This window comes from Aotus nancymaae, unplaced genomic scaffold (assembly GCF_030222135.1).
Source record: "Aotus nancymaae isolate 86718 unplaced genomic scaffold, 86718_ANA_hifiasm-v0.15.2.pri h1tg000058l, whole genome shotgun sequence".
In the NCBI taxonomy this organism is placed as follows: domain Eukaryota; kingdom Metazoa; phylum Chordata; class Mammalia; order Primates; family Aotidae; genus Aotus; species Aotus nancymaae.
Genome location: NW_026988472.1, coordinates 39,483,767 through 39,500,632, shown reverse-complemented (window position 1 = coordinate 39,500,632; position 16,866 = coordinate 39,483,767). Strand labels below are relative to the sequence as shown.

Genomic DNA, 16,866 nt, shown 5'->3' with positions numbered 1-16,866 from the left:
CACGCTGACCATCATTTCTCTTTAAGACACAATATTTATTATAATCAGGCAGCAGGACAGGTCCATTTTAAAATAAGACTGTTTCATAATCAAAGGCCACATAGTTTTCTCTACTTATACATTCAGTATAAATATGAAGCTATTTTCTGTTCATATCAAACATTAAATACAAGGCACATTTGTAGCAATGTTGTGTTTCTCAAATTTAAGTACCATAACAGTTCTGAAGCAAGTCCCAGCTTCCATGTTAAACGCCCCTTGTTTCACCATTCCAGCAAGTGCTAAAGGAGGTACTTTTTTTTTTTTTTTTTGAGACAGAGTCTCCCTCTGTTGCCCGGGCTGGAGTGCAGTGGTGTCATCAAGGCCCACTGCAGCCTCCACCTCCTGGGCTCAAGCGATCCTCCCACCTTAGCCTCCCAAGCTGCTGGGACCACAGGTGAATTCCCTAATAAATATTCTGGGAGGTCAAAACCAGGGCTCCACTGTTCTCACAATACACACAGTTCTATGTTTATAAATAATAGGTTTCAAAAGAAACTCAGTATGGACAGTATTTAAAACTTTAAGTTCTTGAACAATGGCATTTTTTTAAATATGTAAACACAGCAGACTGCATCTATACACTAACAGAAGCTTTAACAAAACATGTAGCGTGGTGGCACACTCTGCCCCCAGCTCAGCTGATAGGCATCAAGCCTCCTCTTTGGTTTCTGAGGCCTCCTGAGCCCTTCTGTACTGGGAGACCGCGCTCCAGAGCCTGCAGAGGAGACCACCCCTAGGAAACAAACAGCTGTCTTCAGAGTCAGAGCCTCAAGCCAACAGTGCTTAGAAATGCAGCCCCTAACTTACTTATAAACATTCTCTTCACATATGGACATGACACTTGTGTCCCAGCAGTGTTAGGACATGGCCTTAGAAGTACATGCCTGCAGAGAGCTGGCTATTTCAAATGACTCAGGAACAAGAAGGCAGGCTGCAGTTTACAGAAGGGGAGGGGTCCAGCGTGTGGGCCCTCAAGCCGTGTGCCTCCCCAACTCCCAGCCAGGCATTCATGGCAGGAGACTGACTGGCCAGCTCCTCTGTCACCTGCCTACTTCTGACTGCTCCTGCCTGGCTTTCAGTATCTGCCATGTGTTGGCTTTTTACCAGCTTGAATCTAGCAGAACTCCAGAGTTTGGAGGGAGGCCCAGCCCTTTGTTTTCTGCTCTTTAAGCATATTCACACATAAAAAGGCGTGTTCTCTTATACAAACTGTTTTGAGGCTCTTACCGTAGTCGAAGGTATCTTAGATCTTCCTTAGTGATCTCATTAAGAATATCAGACAGTGTATAACCCTCTTCAATAATCTGAAATAAAGATCAGATCCATAAGAGCGAAGCAGCTGTGTAACAACAGCCTAAGAACTTCTTTGTTGTATGTTTACCTTTTCGATTGTCTTTGCATCAGCTCCTTGCAGCTGCAACCAGTCTATAAGCTCTTTATCTGTTCTCTGCCCGTGGAGGGCTGCTGGGTTCTCTGTAATACCTGTAACAATTGGCAATTTGTTACATATTAGTCTAACCATAAAAGTCTTCCAAAGTAACCAGCTGGATGAATACATGATTCCAGAATGTAAATGTGATGTGAAAAAGAGATGAATTAACCTTCTGTCACTCAGCCACTCCAATTCGTATTACACAATTCCTAATTCTGAGATTCACGTTCTAGAGGCCTCATCTAGGATGCCTTCAGTTAATTTGGAATTTGACTTGTTAGGTCTACCACTTTAAGTGTTTATCCCCACATCTTTCAAATGCCTTTCCTTAGGAACCACATCCCTAACTGCTCTGGAAATAGGTTTTAGTGTTGAGGTTTTACGTCAGAGCTTATCTGGTCCACATTCCAAGAGGTAGCTCTGGAGCTCGTTTCTAAGTGGCCCAAAATGAATGTCGGCTGACAGAGGCATATTTATGTACTTATGCAGGAAAGCACCCTTTTTAGGTGTCCAGTGTGCTGTGAAGGTGGCAGCACAGATGACCATCACTCCCAAAAGCCTTCATGTGCCCTTTACAGTCAGTCCCCTCTCCTCCCTCTTCCGATTCTGTCCCTGTAGTCTTGCCTTTTCTGGAGGAAAAGACATGGTATGTGGCCTTTTGAATCTATTTTTTTTTCCTTTCTGAGACGGTCTCACTGTCACCTACGGTGGAGTACAGTGGCACAGACCTCGGCTTACTGCAGCCTCGACCATCTGGGTTCAGGTGATCCTCCCACCTCAGCCTCCTGAGTAGCTAGGACTACCAGGTACACAAACACCAAGCCTACTGGTTTTTTTTCTATTTTTTGTAGGGATAGGGTTTCGCCCTGTTGCCTTGGCTGCTTTTGAACTCCTGGGCTCAAGTGATCTGCTAGCCTTGGGATTACAGGCACGAGCCACCACACTGGCTATGAATCTAGCTCTTTCACTTAGCATACTGCATTTATAATGCAGCCATGTTGCTGAATGTATCAGCAGTCCCTTTTTATTATCGAGTAGTCTAAAATCCACGAGTCCTGGTGTAACAGAAGATAACCTCAACTGTTTCTTCAAAGCAAAGCTAACTAGAATATCAGCTAGATTTTAAAGTCTTCACCTCAAACACACCTAAGAGCAAGTGGAAAATTACTCACAATTCGATTTTAATTTTAACTGAAGGTGATACAATTCTTGAGTTTTCTGTTCTAGAGTTTGCCGCAGAAGATTCTGGTACTCTCTCTCTTTTTGAACTAGGTGTTCCAAAAGTCTGGTTAAAAAAAAAAGCCATTATCCAGAGAGCATTCAACACCATTCAGTTTAACTCAAGCATCTGCTGTGCATACATTAGACACTGAAAAAGTGCAAAATGGGCCAAGTCTAAGAGTCAGCCTAGAGAGGGAAACGTGTTTCCGCAGGTTCTGTGAGTCAGACTCCAGTCTGCAGAGGGGAACCTTGTGTTTTTCTCCCCTTGACAACAAAGGCCAGTGCTCACAGTTTGGGTTTATTTTTGCAGTGGACTCAGTGTGTCCTCCTCACCCGCCCTAAGTTCATCTGTTGAGATCCTAACCCCCAAGGTATGGGATGAGGAGGTGCAGGTTTGAGAGGTAGGTGAGAGGACTACTCTTCTGAAAGGAGACCCCAGACACTCCCTCATCCCGTCCACCACGTGAGGACACAGAGCGAGAAAAAGGCCATCTGTGAACGGGGAGCCAGGCCCTCACTGGCCACAGAATCTGCCGGTGCCTCGATCTTGGACTTCGAGTCTCCAGAACTGTGAGAAACACATTTCTGTTGTTTACAAGCTGCCTGGTCTCTGGTATTTTGTTGCAGCAGTCTGAAGGCACTCAGTCAGTTTTGTCTCAAAACATACCGTGAACCAAAAGATACTGATGATCAGAACTCAGCCAGAAGGATGACATGATTATTTAAACCTAAGTCAGATAAGGCAGCTGAAACTAGAATAGAATGGTAAGCTTCTTTCCTCCTCACATGGGGACTAAACCAAGGCCACAGAAGCTCCTCTTTTTTTTGTTTGTTTGTTTGAGACGGAGTCTTCTGGGTGGCCCAGGCTGGAGTGCAGTGGCGCCGCCACAGCTCACTGGCTCCACCTCCTGGGCTCAAGCGATTCTTCTGCCTCAGCCTCCCAAGGAGCTGGGACTATAGGCGCGTGCCACCACCACAACCAGCTAATTTTGTATTTTTAGTAGAGACGAGGTTTCATCATGTTGGCCAGGCTGGTCTCAAACTCCTGACCTCAGGTGATCCATCTGCCTCGGCCTCCCACAGTGCTGGGATTACAGGTGTGAGCCACCGCGCCGGGTCTTTTTTTTTTTTTTAAGATGGAGTCTTGCTGCAACTCTTGGCTTACTTCAACCTCCGCCTCCTGGGTTCAAGTGATTTTCCTGCCTCAGCTTCCTGAGCAGCTAGGACTAGAGGTGCCTGCCACCACCACGGCAGGCAAATTTTTTTGTTTTTTTAGTAGAGATGGGGTTTCGTCATGTTAGGCTTGTCTTGAATTCCTGACCTCAAGTGATCCACCTGCCTTGGCCTCTTAAAGTGCTGGGGTTACAGGCATGAGCCACCACACCCAGCAGCCCCTAGCTTCTGATATAACAGCTGGGGCAGGACGGGGACAGTGAGACATAGCACAAAGGCTCCTGCCAACATCCACCAAGCACTTCCTACCCAGAATCCAGGACTGCGCCAAACACTGCATGAATTCAATCACTGATGCCTTACAGCACTTCTAGGAAGCACCAGTTGTTCTAAACCCCCGTTTTGAGGCTGAGGTAACTGAGGAAGAGCAGTTAAGTAACGCCCAGAGTCCACAGGCTAGGCTCTTGCCATAGGACCGCCTCCTGACACCCAGTCTTCCTCATGGCTCTCTGGGATCTTAGGCACAGTTGTGCCTCAAACTTCCGAGTCCCCACATGCCAGCTTGGGGATAGCATGCCTTGCAGGAGAGGGCTGGCACATTGGAGCCATGTCTAGCTTTTCTTGGGACTTAGACAACAGTGCCCCCAAATGGCCTGAGCAGCAGAAGTTTTCCCCTGACCACCTCCTGTCTCCCTTTCTCAGTCCCATTCTCCCCTAGGCGCCATAAAAACTAGAATCCACCTTCCCCAAAGTGGGGCATAGAAACCAGAACTTCTCCCCAAAGCCAGCCAAAAACCCTAAAAATATGACTAACTTTCCCTCTGCCTTTCTGTGTAGAAATTGGTCACAAAGAAATTCTTCAGGTCAGGCGTGGTGGCTCATGCCTATAATCCCAACACTTTGGGAGGTTGAGGCAGGTGGATCACCTGAGGTCAGGAGTTTGAGACCAGCCTGGCCAACACGGCGAAACCCCATCTCCACTAAAAATAAAAAATTAGCCAGGCATGGTGGTGCTTGCCTGTAATCCTAGCTGCTGGGGAGGCTGAGGCAGAAGAATCACTCAAACCCAGGAGGCGGATGTTGCAGTGAGCAGACATCGCACCACTGTATTCCAGCCTGGGCGACAGAGCCAGACTCCATTTCAAAAAAAAAAAAAAAAAAGTTCTTCGACCTACTTTGTTTGACTGTAGGTCATAAGACCCCCATTCCAGAGGGTCCTGCCCCACATCCAGAAGAAAGGAACGCTGCTCAGAGAGGCCGAGAAGGATCTAGACAGACAGGCCTTGCTGGGTTTCCCCACTCAGTCTATCAGCATTCAATCAGGCCCTTTTTATCCCTGTTTCTCCACAGCTCTCCATACTTTGTTAAGCCTGAGCATAAAAATGGACAATTTCCCCTGGATCTTTGGGTCTTCATGCTGAAGGCTCCCGTGTATACATGTTAAATACATCTGCATGCCTTTTCTCTAATCAGCCTCGTGCCGGCGGTTTTCAGCAAACCTCCAGGGGCCAAGAGCCTTGGCTCCCACACTTCCGTTGTTTACTGACATACCTGGTACACAGAATTTGTTTCTTAACTGTGTGTTCCTTTAATATGATCCATGCTGGTAAACTTGGGAATATAGAACTAAGCTTTACTGAACTTACTGAAACCCCGTCTCTACTAAAACTAGAAAATTTAGCTGGGCGTGGTGGCAGGCGCCTGTGGTCCCAGGTACTCAGGAGGCTGAGGCAGGAGAATCCCTTGTACCCGGGAGGTGGGGGTTGCAGTGAACCAAGATCGTGCGACTGCACTCCAGCCTGGCGACAGAGGAAAAGCTCCATCTCAAAAAAAAAAAAAAAAAGAAGAAGAAATTACTGAATTACTGAAGGTAATTACTGAAGTTGCCATGAGAAGTCACTGCATTGTAGAGAGATGCGAACACACGAACTCATGCGCTATTTGGTGGCAAAGCGGGGTGGGGAGAGGAGAATGCTTCCACCCTAGCGCAACAGCGAAGAGGAGACACTGGCGCTCAGCAAACTGAAGTCCTCTCCCAGCCCTCCCCTGCCTGCCATCATTCTGGTCTCTGTAGGAGCCCTCCTTCTGCGTTAGTGAAGGAGACAGCTCAAGCTCTTGCCTGTATCCAGCAGGAAAGGCTCTCAGTACTGTCATTCATCAGGACAGACACATCATCCTGTCCAAGAGGTGCCATCTTCCTTCAGCTCTGCTCAACTGCCCCACAGCCAAGGCACTTCATAACACAGTGCTATGGTTTGGGTGTCCCCACCCAAATCTCATCCTGAATTGTACCTCCCGTAATACCCTCATGTTGTGGGAGGGACCCAGTGGGAGATAAATGAATCATGAGGGTGGTTCCCCCACACTGTTCTCATGGTAGTGAATAAGTCTCAGGAGATCTGATGGTTTTATAAAGGGAAGCCTCCTTCGCCTGGCTCTCATGCTCTCATCTGCTGCCCTGGAAGACGTGCCTTTCACCATGATTGTGACGCCTCCCCAGCCATGTGGAACTGTAAGTCCATTAAACCTCTTTTTCTTATAAAGTCCCCAGTTTCACATTTGTCTTTATCAGCAGCATGAAAACAGACTAATACACACAAGGATAGGCACCCTACGCAGGAATGTGCAGTTCACATCAATGCCATTCACAGACTGGCCACTGTCTAACCACTGAGACTGGAAAATAACACGATGACTATCAACAGTGGAGAGGAACAACCTTCAAACCCACATATAATCAATTTGTGACTTTGGTGATGATAAATCTTACTGGGCGACCCAGCAACCCCATTACTGGATTTATACCCAAAGGAATATAAATCGTTCTGTTATAAAGATACATGCACATGTATGTTCGTGCATGTATCTTTATAATAGAATGATTTATATTTATATCACACTATTCACAATAGTGAAGACATGGAACCACCCTAAATGTCCATCAGTGATAGACTAGGTAAAGAAAATGTGGTACATGCACACCATGGAGTACTATGCAGCCATAAAAAAGGAACAAGAGCATGTCCTTTGCAGGGACATGGTTGAGCTGGAGGCCATTATCCTTAGCAAACTAACACAGGAACAGAAAACCAAATACCACATGTTCTCACTTAGAGGGAGCTCAATGATGAGAACACATAGACACACAGAGGGGATCAGCACACACTGGGGCCTATCGCAGGGTGGGAGGAGGGAGAGGATCAGGAAAAATAACTAACGGGTACTGGGCTTAATACCTGGGTGATGAAACAATCTGTACAACAAACCCCCACGACACGCGTTTACCTGTGTAACAAACCTGCAGTTGTACCCCTGAACTTAAAAGTTAAAAACAAATTTACTGGGAAAAAATATTAAAGAAATACTAGGTATCATTACCAATTTTAATATCTATTATATTTTTTAAAGTTTCAAAATGTTGCCACCTCTACCATTTAACTAAAACTCTGGGTCTTTTAAAAAAGAAATGATTAGATGATCTGTCTAAGATTGAACTTGAGAGATCCCTGACAGCATAAACAACTTTTCATCCAAAATACGTAGCTGGCCCCTTGTCTGCCAGTGACATAGTCATCGGCATTACTCGCCCATGATCACACAGCAAAGAACTGTCATTTGGACTGAGTACCAACTTGTTTGCTCTAACTATGGATTACTTTAAAAAACCCAATCACGCAGCTCAGCTGGTAATGTGATTCCCAAGAGCAAACGGGAATAATTTTACTCATTTCACAAATATTTATTCTTTTTTTTTTGAGACGGAGTTTCACTCTTGTTGCCCAGGCTGGAGCGCAATGGTGCGATCTCTGCCCACTTTAACCTCCGCCTCCTGGGTTCAAGCAGTTCTCCTGCCTCAGGCTCCCAAGTAGCTGAGATTACAGGTGTGCCCCACCATGCCTGGCTAATTTTGTAGTTTAAATAGAGATGGGGTTTCACCATGTTGGTCAGACTGGTCTCAAATTCCTGACCTTAAGTGATCCACTCAAGTTGACCTCTCAAAGTGCTGGGATTACAGGCGTGAGCCACCGCACCCGGCCATTTCACAAATATTTATTAAGCACCCACTATGCCAGGAAGTGAACAAAACAGACCAGTGCACTAGAGGAATATGATGGTGATGCCAGGGTTCCCTGGTTAGAGTAGTCCTCTAATGCCTGTCTAGGGATTGTGACAAACCACATGGAACAGATGACAACAGAACAAGCTTCCTTGGGGTTGAGGTTATGGGATGTGCATCCACTGACGAAGTGCTACCCAACCCGCAAAGCCCGCTACTCCTGCAGGGGCAGGCTGCTGCACCTGTGAGACCACGTACCATGCCAGGGGCCCTGTCTTGGTGAAAAGAGACAGAGAAAGAATTCAGAGATGCTGCTGCCTTTAGTATGGGTAATTTCTGTGTGGCCTGGGGCAAGGTACTACACCTCTCTGATTCTGACTTTTTTTTTTAAAAAAAGAAGGTATTCCTCTAGTCCCTCAATTGAGGCTGAGAATACGCCCTTACCCAGTTCACGGATGATGAAGCTGCATTTTCCTAAGAGCTGGGTGACACACTCAACAGCCAAACCGATTAATCAGCATCTTGGTGGCTCAGGCCACTGTCCCAGCCCCTGCTCCCAGTGGAGGGCCCTGAAGCTCCTCACCTGTTGGTCTCCTGCCTGAGCTCACCCAGCTGGAGGCTCAGGTGCTGCTGGTGAGGCTGGGGCTCCTGGCCATGTCCGGCCACTGGGGGATAGCCCTCTTCTGCTTCATCTGTGTCCTTATCTACCCCTTCGGCCTCAGAGGCAGGCTCAAAGTGGGCTCGGAGCTCTGCGAATCACACAAGACGTGACCATGGTGAGCAAAGCAGTGTGTCTACACGGTCAACAGGGACTGGGGTCGCAAACGCCCCGGGACAGCAAACCGGAATGTTAGGAAGCTGGCCTGGCCCGTGCCATGCTCCATCAGGGGACTACTGACTTTACAAGCAGAGGAGACCATTCCATTTGGTTTTCTGCAGCGTATAAGCCGATCACGCTTTCCAGAGGAAGAAACTGAGGCTTAAGGATGTGAAGTTGGCCAAGGCCAGCATTCAAAAGGTATAACCAGGCCCGGTGCAGTAGCTCACACCTGTAATCCCAGCGCTTTGGGAGGCCGAGGTGGGTAGGTCACTTGAGGTCAGGAGTTCAAGACCAGCCTGGCCAACATGGTGAAACCCTGTCTCTACTAAAAAATAGATACAAAAATTAGCCAGGCATGATAGTGTGTGCCCCTGTAATCCCAGCTACTCAGGAGGCTGATGCATGAGAATCACTTGAACCCAGGAGGTGGAGGTTGCAGTGAACCAAGACCAAGCCACTGCACTCTAGCCTAGGGGACAGAGCAAGGCTCTGTCTCAAAAAAAAAAGCTACAGCCAGGCCACCCAAGCCTGTGCCATGTTACTACAGAAGGTGTCTGCTTGGAGTGGGAGAGGAATTAAGCACTGAGGCTTCCCAAGCCTCTCCTGCAGCGGAGCCTGGGCTACACAGTGCACTCAGGAGGGCGGGCCGGAGCCGATCAGCAAGGGGCTGAAGGAAAGGGGGAAACAGTGATGGCAACAGAATGGGCTATAAAGCCTCCCTTAGCAGGAAGAAGTAGCCAGAGAAAGAGAATCAGCTTTGGTAACGTTTCAAAAAGGAAATACACAAAAAACAAAGTTTTTTTTTGTTTTTTTTTTTTGTTTTTTTTTTAGACAGAGTCTTACTCTTGTCACCCAGGCTGTGCAGTGACATGATCTCAGCTCACTGCAACCTCTGCCTCTTGGGTTCAAGCGATTCTCATGCATCAGCCTCCTGAGTAGCTGAGACTACAGGGGAGGCATTCCTGAGGGCACGCTGAGGTGGATACCAGGGGACTGGAGCATTGTTCCCCTCCGGCCCCATGCTCCCTTTTTATTTAACTTATTCGTTCATTCATTCATTTATCATGCTCCCTTTTTATTTTATTTTTAGTTATTTATTTAATTGAGATGGAGTCTCACTCTGTTGCCCAGGCTGGAGTGCAGTGGCACGATCTTGGCTCACTGCAACCTCCACCACCTGGGTTCAAGCAATTCTCCCCGCTCAGCCTCTCTAGTAGCTGGGACTACAGGCGTGAGCCACCATGCCCAGCTAAATTTTTGGCATTTTTAGTGGAGATGGGGTTTCACCATGTTGGCCAGGCTGGTCTTGAACTCCTGACCTCAGGTGATCCACCTGCCTCAGTCTCCCAAAATGTTGGGATTACAGGCGTGAGCTACTGCACCCAGCCCCATGCTCCCTTTTGAGATCATGAGTTTAGTTTATGTGCAGTCACCTTCATTATGCTTCGGGGACACGTAAATACAACACCATGAGATACTCTCAGAACCACAGAATCGGCCCCGGAAGGGGTCTATGACAACATGCATTTTATTGCAAGGAAGTAGATAACCAAGATGGAAAAGAGAAAAGCAACAATTGTTACATGATGAGGATATGTCTTACCTTCTCACGGCCTAAAGCTGCCCTTGACCACAAAGGGGGCGCTCACCTGGGATGAGAATGGTGACTGCAGCCTGCACCGCTCGGCGGATGATGTTGTCCATTGCAAACATCCAGTGGGGCCTAATTAAGTGGTTCCTCAAGATTTTATTCACCTAAAAAAAAAATCACAAAAATCCAGATTTCCAGTGTGTTGCACGGAGAATCATGGCAACCTATACTCATCCTCCTGGGGGCTGCATGCAGTCGGCCCGCTCACACAGATGCCATTTCCTGGACTTCATTGTTTAGGAGGAGCTGCTGAAGCTCGGGATTCGGGTGTACACAGTTAAGAAGAAATGGTGGGCTATGGGAGGAGATGATAACTGAATTCCACGATCTGGTGTGTTGCCTAGGGCCGGATGGAGCACTTACGGCATCCTGAAATCCGAACAGCACCAGCTGAATCTGACTGATGGACGAGCTGTCAAAGTCCAGGTCCACCTTGAGCTTTGATATTGTGGTCGCCATCACCCGGTGCTCCGGGGAGCGGATGAAGTCTCGCAGGATGCCAATGATTTGCTTGATGTGGCCAACTGAGAGATGCAGCTCTTCGGAACTCTGACCACACACACAAATCATTTTCATTGAGTCAGTCAGAGAGAGACAGCAAGAACTCAGAACATACTATGGGAAACGAGATGGTCCATTTGCTAAGGAGCTTGTGGAAGCCCCGGGTGAGAAGGGGTCTCTGTCTATTCCTGGAATTCCCTCCATAACCTTCCTGTCAGGGTTCTGGCCCCTTCTTCCTGGTGGGTACACAGCTAAGCCCTTCGGTGAATGGCTTCCTGTTGAACCCCTTGTAAGAGCCCCCATCAAGGACACAGACATAGTTCATAGCAGAGCAGCGGCCTCTTCCTAAAAGGCCCTTTTCCATCCGAAATAAGGGAGGGGGTCTGGTCGTGGTGGCCCACACATGTAATCCCAGCACTTTGGGAGATCTAGGCAGGTGGATCAGCTGAGGTCAGGAGTTAGAGACCAGCCTGGCCAACATGGCGAAATCCTGTCTCTACAAAAAATACAAAAATTAGCTGGGCATGGTGGCAGGCACCTTGTAATCCCAGCTACTCAGAAGGCTGAGGCAGGATAATCACTTGAACCTGGGAGGAGGCGGAGGTTGCAGTAAGCCAAGGCCATGCCGCTGCACTCCAGCCTGGGGGACAGAGTGAGACTGTCTCAAAATAATAATAATAATAATAATAATAATAAGATAAAGGGCTGGGCATAGTGGCTCACGCCTGTAATCTCAGCACTTTAGGAGGCTGAGGTGGTCGGATCACGAGGTCAGGAGTTTGAGACCAGACTGGCTAACATGGTGAAACCCCGTCTCTACTAAAAATACAAAAAAATTAGCCGGGCGTGGTAGTACACGCCTATAATCCCAGCTACTCGGGAGGCTAAGGTATGAGAGTCGCTTGAACCCAGGAGGTTGCAGTGAGCCGAGATCACGCCACTGCACTGCAGCCTGGTGACAGAGCGAGATTCTGTCTTGGGAGGGGAAAAAAAGATAAACTGAAAGAAGGGAGGGGGACCGGTTTGCCATCCTGTGCCCTAGTTCAAACTCACTTGTTTTCAGCCATAACCACTCTCTCCAAGGTGGCTGGCTGTTCTCCCAGCTTCTGAGGGCAGCTCTAACGTCCTACAGCTCAGGATTAACTCCAGGACTCAAAACCCCATCAGGAGAGAGGCCAGAGAAGGTGCTTCGGGCTTTCTGCTACCATCTGGCTGGTTTTCCACCAGGGGGCAGCACCACCCCACCAACGCCTGGAATCACTGCAGTGTCTCCAAATTCATGTTTCGGCAGAGCTTTTTTTCTTTGTATTTTCTTTTGTTTTGTTGGGGAAGGGAAGGACGTTGGGGAGACATTCACGGTGATCACTGTAACTATGCAGATGTTCAAGGGCGGCAGGAGCCACGGTCCCTGTCTAGGACTGGGACCTGGGCAGAGGGAGCGGGAGGAACCAGTGGCCTCCCTCTGGCAGGTACCTGGGCCACGCACTCCTGCAGGTTGGAAGCCACCTGGTTCTGCTCCTCCCAGAGGATTTTGTACAGGATGGCGCGGCGCTCGCTGTCTTTACGTAGCAGGAAGAGGCCCTGGTCCCTGTCCTCTGGGGACGAGGCCAAGCTCCGGTCTTCCAAGGCTGAGCTCTCATCTGGAACACTGTGGACAAACACGTGTGACAATTGCTGTGCGTTCCAGAGCACTGTCCCTGGCAGTATGTCATCTTAGGATGCCCTGGAGGAGGGGCTGAGAGGTAACTACGACACACTCTCTGTGCTCAAGAAGATGAAATTGCTGGAAGAAGGACATGGACACGCAGTGCTAGGTCAACCCCCACAGCACTGGCCTTGACAGAGGGGAGCAGAGGGAGGGGGAGGCAGGGTAAAGGAACCTCCCAGGAGGCGGGGAGGGGGAAGGGGGCTAGCGCAGGAGGAGAGGTGAGGGAGGGAAGGTAAGGGGGACAGGGGAAGGAGGAAGACAGAGGCAGGAAAAGGAGGATGGGAGGAAGGGGCTGGAAGATGAAGGGACAGTGGGTCGAGGGTAGGTGAGGGGGAGAGGTGAGAGGGGAAGAGGTGAGGGGAGAGGGGAGAGAGAAGGGAAGAGGAGAAGTGGGGGAGGGTACACATGGGGAATGAAAGGACAGAGAGGGCCAGGAAGGGACAGCAGGTGAACAAAGTGCCCTCCCTGCTGGGATGGGGTGGCCAGGCCACCCTACTGCCTTGCAGAAGGGAAGCAAAACCTCTCCGTGGCCATCTGGCTAGGATCAGGGAGGTGCCCCATGGCAGAAGACTGCCAGCACCTTCTCGGGGGGGCCCGCAGAGGAGGGACAGGACGTGGGCGTACCTGAGAAGGTGGCCAAGGTGAGGCCTGGGCGCCCGGGTCCTCTCACAGAGCGCATCGGGATGGGCCTCGGAGTCCGGGGAGACGGAGCTGTGCTCGCTGCTGCTGGTGGCCATGGGCTCCTCCTGTGTGGGCAGGGCCAGGATGACACCCCGCGGACCCTCTGTAGGGGACAGCCAGACACAGAATGGGGAGGCTCAGAGAGGGGCGGAGTGAGGCTGAGCCCCGGCAGCCCCTTAAGCCCAGGTGAACCACGCAGGCTCCCAGGATCCTGGGGAAATGTGGGTGGGGGACAGGCCCCAGGTGCTGCATTTCTACTCAGGTGTCTGCAGTCGGGGGGCGGGAGCAGGGTGGGGTCCCTCATGGAGCAAGCTGCTGGGCCACTCTGTGGCAACTTCTGACCCTGATCCGTACCAGGGAAAAGAGGACAAACAGCCTCTTTCTCAGGGGCCACTCTACGTCACTGCCACTTAGAACTGACTGCCCCAGAAGGTGTCACTGGGCTTTGATGGCCTGCAGGACAGCCACCCCAGGCAAACCTCCCTGACACATCCTTTCATCAAGGTCAGGGCTGGCACAGGATGACAGGCCAGGCTGCAAAAGCGAAGGCCCAGGCTCTGCACATGGGGAAGACCCGAAACCCCAGCTGAGGTAGCTCTTCCCTCCCCTCTCCTCCCAATCCGGAGGAACCACTTCCAGCAGAGGGCAGCCCAGCCGCCCAGACTCCCTGGGCCTCTGTCAGGAGATCCTCGTGCACTGATAGGTTGGACTGTGACAACCTCCAAACCTACTGCACAGTCCCCGTCACTCTTCACAAAAACAGGCATGACGTGGGCAGCCCAGCGCTCTGGACAGCCGGAACTCTCCCTCCTGAACAGCAGAGAAGCCCGGGGCCCAGCGCTCACCCGGCCAGGGCACCGCCCCAGCAGTCCGAGGAGGCCTCACCTGAGGGCTTGAAGGCAATTCGGTTTTTCTTGCCCTTGTTCACCTGTCTTAAGAACCCCTCTCTGAGTAGCTCAGCGGTGGTGGCACGTTTGTGGGGGTCAGGCTCGAAACAGGATAAAATGAAGGCTCGGGCTTCAGCTGAAAGGGCTTCTGGAATCTCAGGGTGGATCTTAAACATGCCCACCTGCATTGAAGGGAGAGGTGACTGGCGTGTCAGTGAGGCCTCTGGTGAACTCAGGGATCCACGGCTCAGTCCAAAGCTCCCACACACCTGGCATCCCAGGAGGGGCGTGACCCACACCCCTTTGCGATGCCGTGTTCCTGCTCCTCCCACTCTGAGGTGGAGTCCGTTTCCCCCTCCCGGGCATCTTGTGACTTGACTTTGACCAACAGATTGTGGCAGAAGTGAGACGGTGAGAGTTTCAGAGCCTGGGCCTCAAGAGGTCTTGTAGCCCCGCTAGTCCCCCTTAAAGCCCCGAGACCGCCACGCAGAGAGGAAGCTCAGGAGGCACCACCCGTGAGAGGATGCCCAGCCATCCCAGCTGGAATCCAGCCACGAGGGAGGGGCCCCTCAGGTCACCCTGCTCCGGCCAAACCAGCACTGGCTACAACCACGTGAGTCAGCCCAGGCGACACCCACAGAAGAGCCAACAGTCAGCTCACAGAACTGTGAGAAAAACTCATCATTTTGGCTGGACACAGTGGCTCAAGCCTGTAATCCCAGCATATTGGGAGGCTGAGGTGGGCGGATCACGAGGTCAAGAGATTGCGACCATCCTGGCCAACTTGGTGTAACCCTGTCTCTACTAAAAATACAAAAAATTAGCCAGGCACGGTGGCATACGCCTGTAGTCCCAGCTACTTGGGAGGCTGAGACAGGAGAATCGCTTGAACCTGGGAGGCGCAGGTTGCAGGGAGCCGAGATCACACCACTGCACTCCAGCCTGGGCAACAGAACAAGACTCTGTATCAAAAACAAAACAAAACAAAAACAAAAAAAACCTCATGGTTTTAAGTTTCTGAGGTTTCAGGATGGTTTGGTACATAGCAGAAGAGAACTGAGATAGGACTTGGGCCACAGCCTGGGGCGGGATGTCCTCTAAGGATACTCAAAGGCATCTGTTACCTGTTCCCTGAAGCACAAGGTCCCCAAGAGATGCCTTTAACACCTCTCACTCCCTCTGCATCCACAGCCCAGATTCCCAGCCTCCAGCTCAAAACCACAAGCAGACAAAGCCTTGAAGCTGCCAACGTAACTAATGGCTCTCTGTCCCTGTGACCTGTGGGGAGCAAGAGTTGGTTCTGAGCTGTCACATCTCCAGGTGACAAGGGCATGCTTCCATGACATCTTACGTAGCCCCCTCCTGCATAACTGTCCCCATCAGGGTGGACCTCTCATCTTTTTAGGACTTGTCACCTTCAGTTTCACAGTCCACCCTGTCTTTTCCCAGGCCACCCAACAACCCAGGCGTGGAAGCTGCTCTGTCATCCACACCCACGCCCATTCCCAGCTCCTCAGCGCTCCTGGGGGCTGGCTTGGCCTCCAGGAGCCCTGCCGAGTGAGCTCAGGGTGCTGCAGAGAGCAGAGGGCAGGGCCTCCCGAGTTCATGTCCCCAAGGCCCTCGACCTGGCAGCCACGGCCACGTGCTGTTTCAATGCACTGCTCCTCCTGGCCAGGCTGCACAGCTCAGGAGTTAGGGATTGGAAGAAAACTAAATGCTGGGTGAAACCCCACCGACAGCTCTGCAATGCAGGGCGCCTGACAGGTGGCTCCTGTCACCTGAGCGGTGGGGAGGTAAGCTGGCAGTGCCCACAGGAACTAGGGGCACAAAGACCAACATCCAGGCAAGAACATCAAGAGGAAAGGGTGGCCTCTCCCCTGGCCTCCAGAAAGAAGACAGCAAATGTGGGCAGCACACCGACATCTGGCCGGGACGTCCTCTTTAAGGGCACTTAGCTGTTACCCAAAAGCTCCTCGTATTGGTCTCCTAGGGCCACTGTGACAAAATCCCACAAACTGGGTGGCTGAAACAACAGGCGCTTATTGTCTCACAGTCCTGGAGCACGGAAGTCCAAGACCCAGGTGTCGGCAGGACCAGCGACTCCTGACACATGTAGGGAATCCCCCTTTGCCTCTTCCAGCTTCTCGTGGTCGTCAGGAGGTCTCTGGCGCTCCTTGGCTCCTAGATGCACCCTCACTCCTCTGCCTGCCTGAGGCATTCCCCTGGGAATTGCAATTTGCCTTCTATCTGAGCATGTGTGTCCAAATCTCCACCCCCACCCCCAAGTTTTTGAGACAGGGTCTCCCTTGGTTGCCCAGGCTGGAGTGCAGTCATGATAAGAGCTCGCTGCAGCCTCCAACTCCTGGGCTCAAGGGATCCTCCCCCTTCAGCTTCCTGAGTAGCTGGGACCACAGAGGTGTGCTCCACCACATGGGCTAATTTTTTTTTATCTTTTGTAGACACAGGGGTCTTGCTATGTTGCCCCGAGCAACCTTGAACTCCTGGCCTCAAATGATCCTCTTGCCTCGGCCTCCCAAAGTGCTGGGATTATAGGGGTGAGCCACCGCACCTGACTCAAATATTTTCCCCCCTTTTAAAGACACCAGGCTGGTCCGAGTGCAGCGGCGTTTGCAGCTAGCTGATGGCCACCAGGTACAGATTCCCTTGTTCCTTCTCCACTCCCACTGTTTCAC

The 16,866-nt window shown here is 50.7% G+C and overlaps 1 protein-coding gene across 2 annotated transcripts in view; it reads right to left on the bottom strand.

The window, feature by feature from the left end:
- Positions 1-322: 322 nt before the first annotated feature.
- The window catches only part of MAP3K15 (mitogen-activated protein kinase kinase kinase 15), a 149,306-nt gene continuing 132,762 nt past the window's right edge, over positions 323-16,866 (bottom strand). For both annotated transcript variants that reach the window (XM_064364478.1, XM_012434070.3), the window contains exons 20-29: positions 14,172-14,355; positions 13,230-13,389; positions 12,371-12,545; positions 10,760-10,945; positions 10,395-10,500; positions 8,509-8,674; positions 2,647-2,759; positions 1,424-1,524; positions 1,270-1,346; positions 323-775 (exon numbers count right to left, since the gene is read on the bottom strand). In XM_064364478.1, coding sequence (XP_064220548.1) covers positions 691-775; positions 1,270-1,346; positions 1,424-1,524; positions 2,647-2,759; positions 8,509-8,674; positions 10,395-10,500; positions 10,760-10,945; positions 12,371-12,545; positions 13,230-13,389; positions 14,172-14,355 — 1,353 coding nt within the window. In that variant the 3' untranslated portion in view covers positions 323-690. The remainder of the gene's footprint in view (positions 776-1,269; positions 1,347-1,423; positions 1,525-2,646; positions 2,760-8,508; positions 8,675-10,394; positions 10,501-10,759; positions 10,946-12,370; positions 12,546-13,229; positions 13,390-14,171; positions 14,356-16,866) is intronic.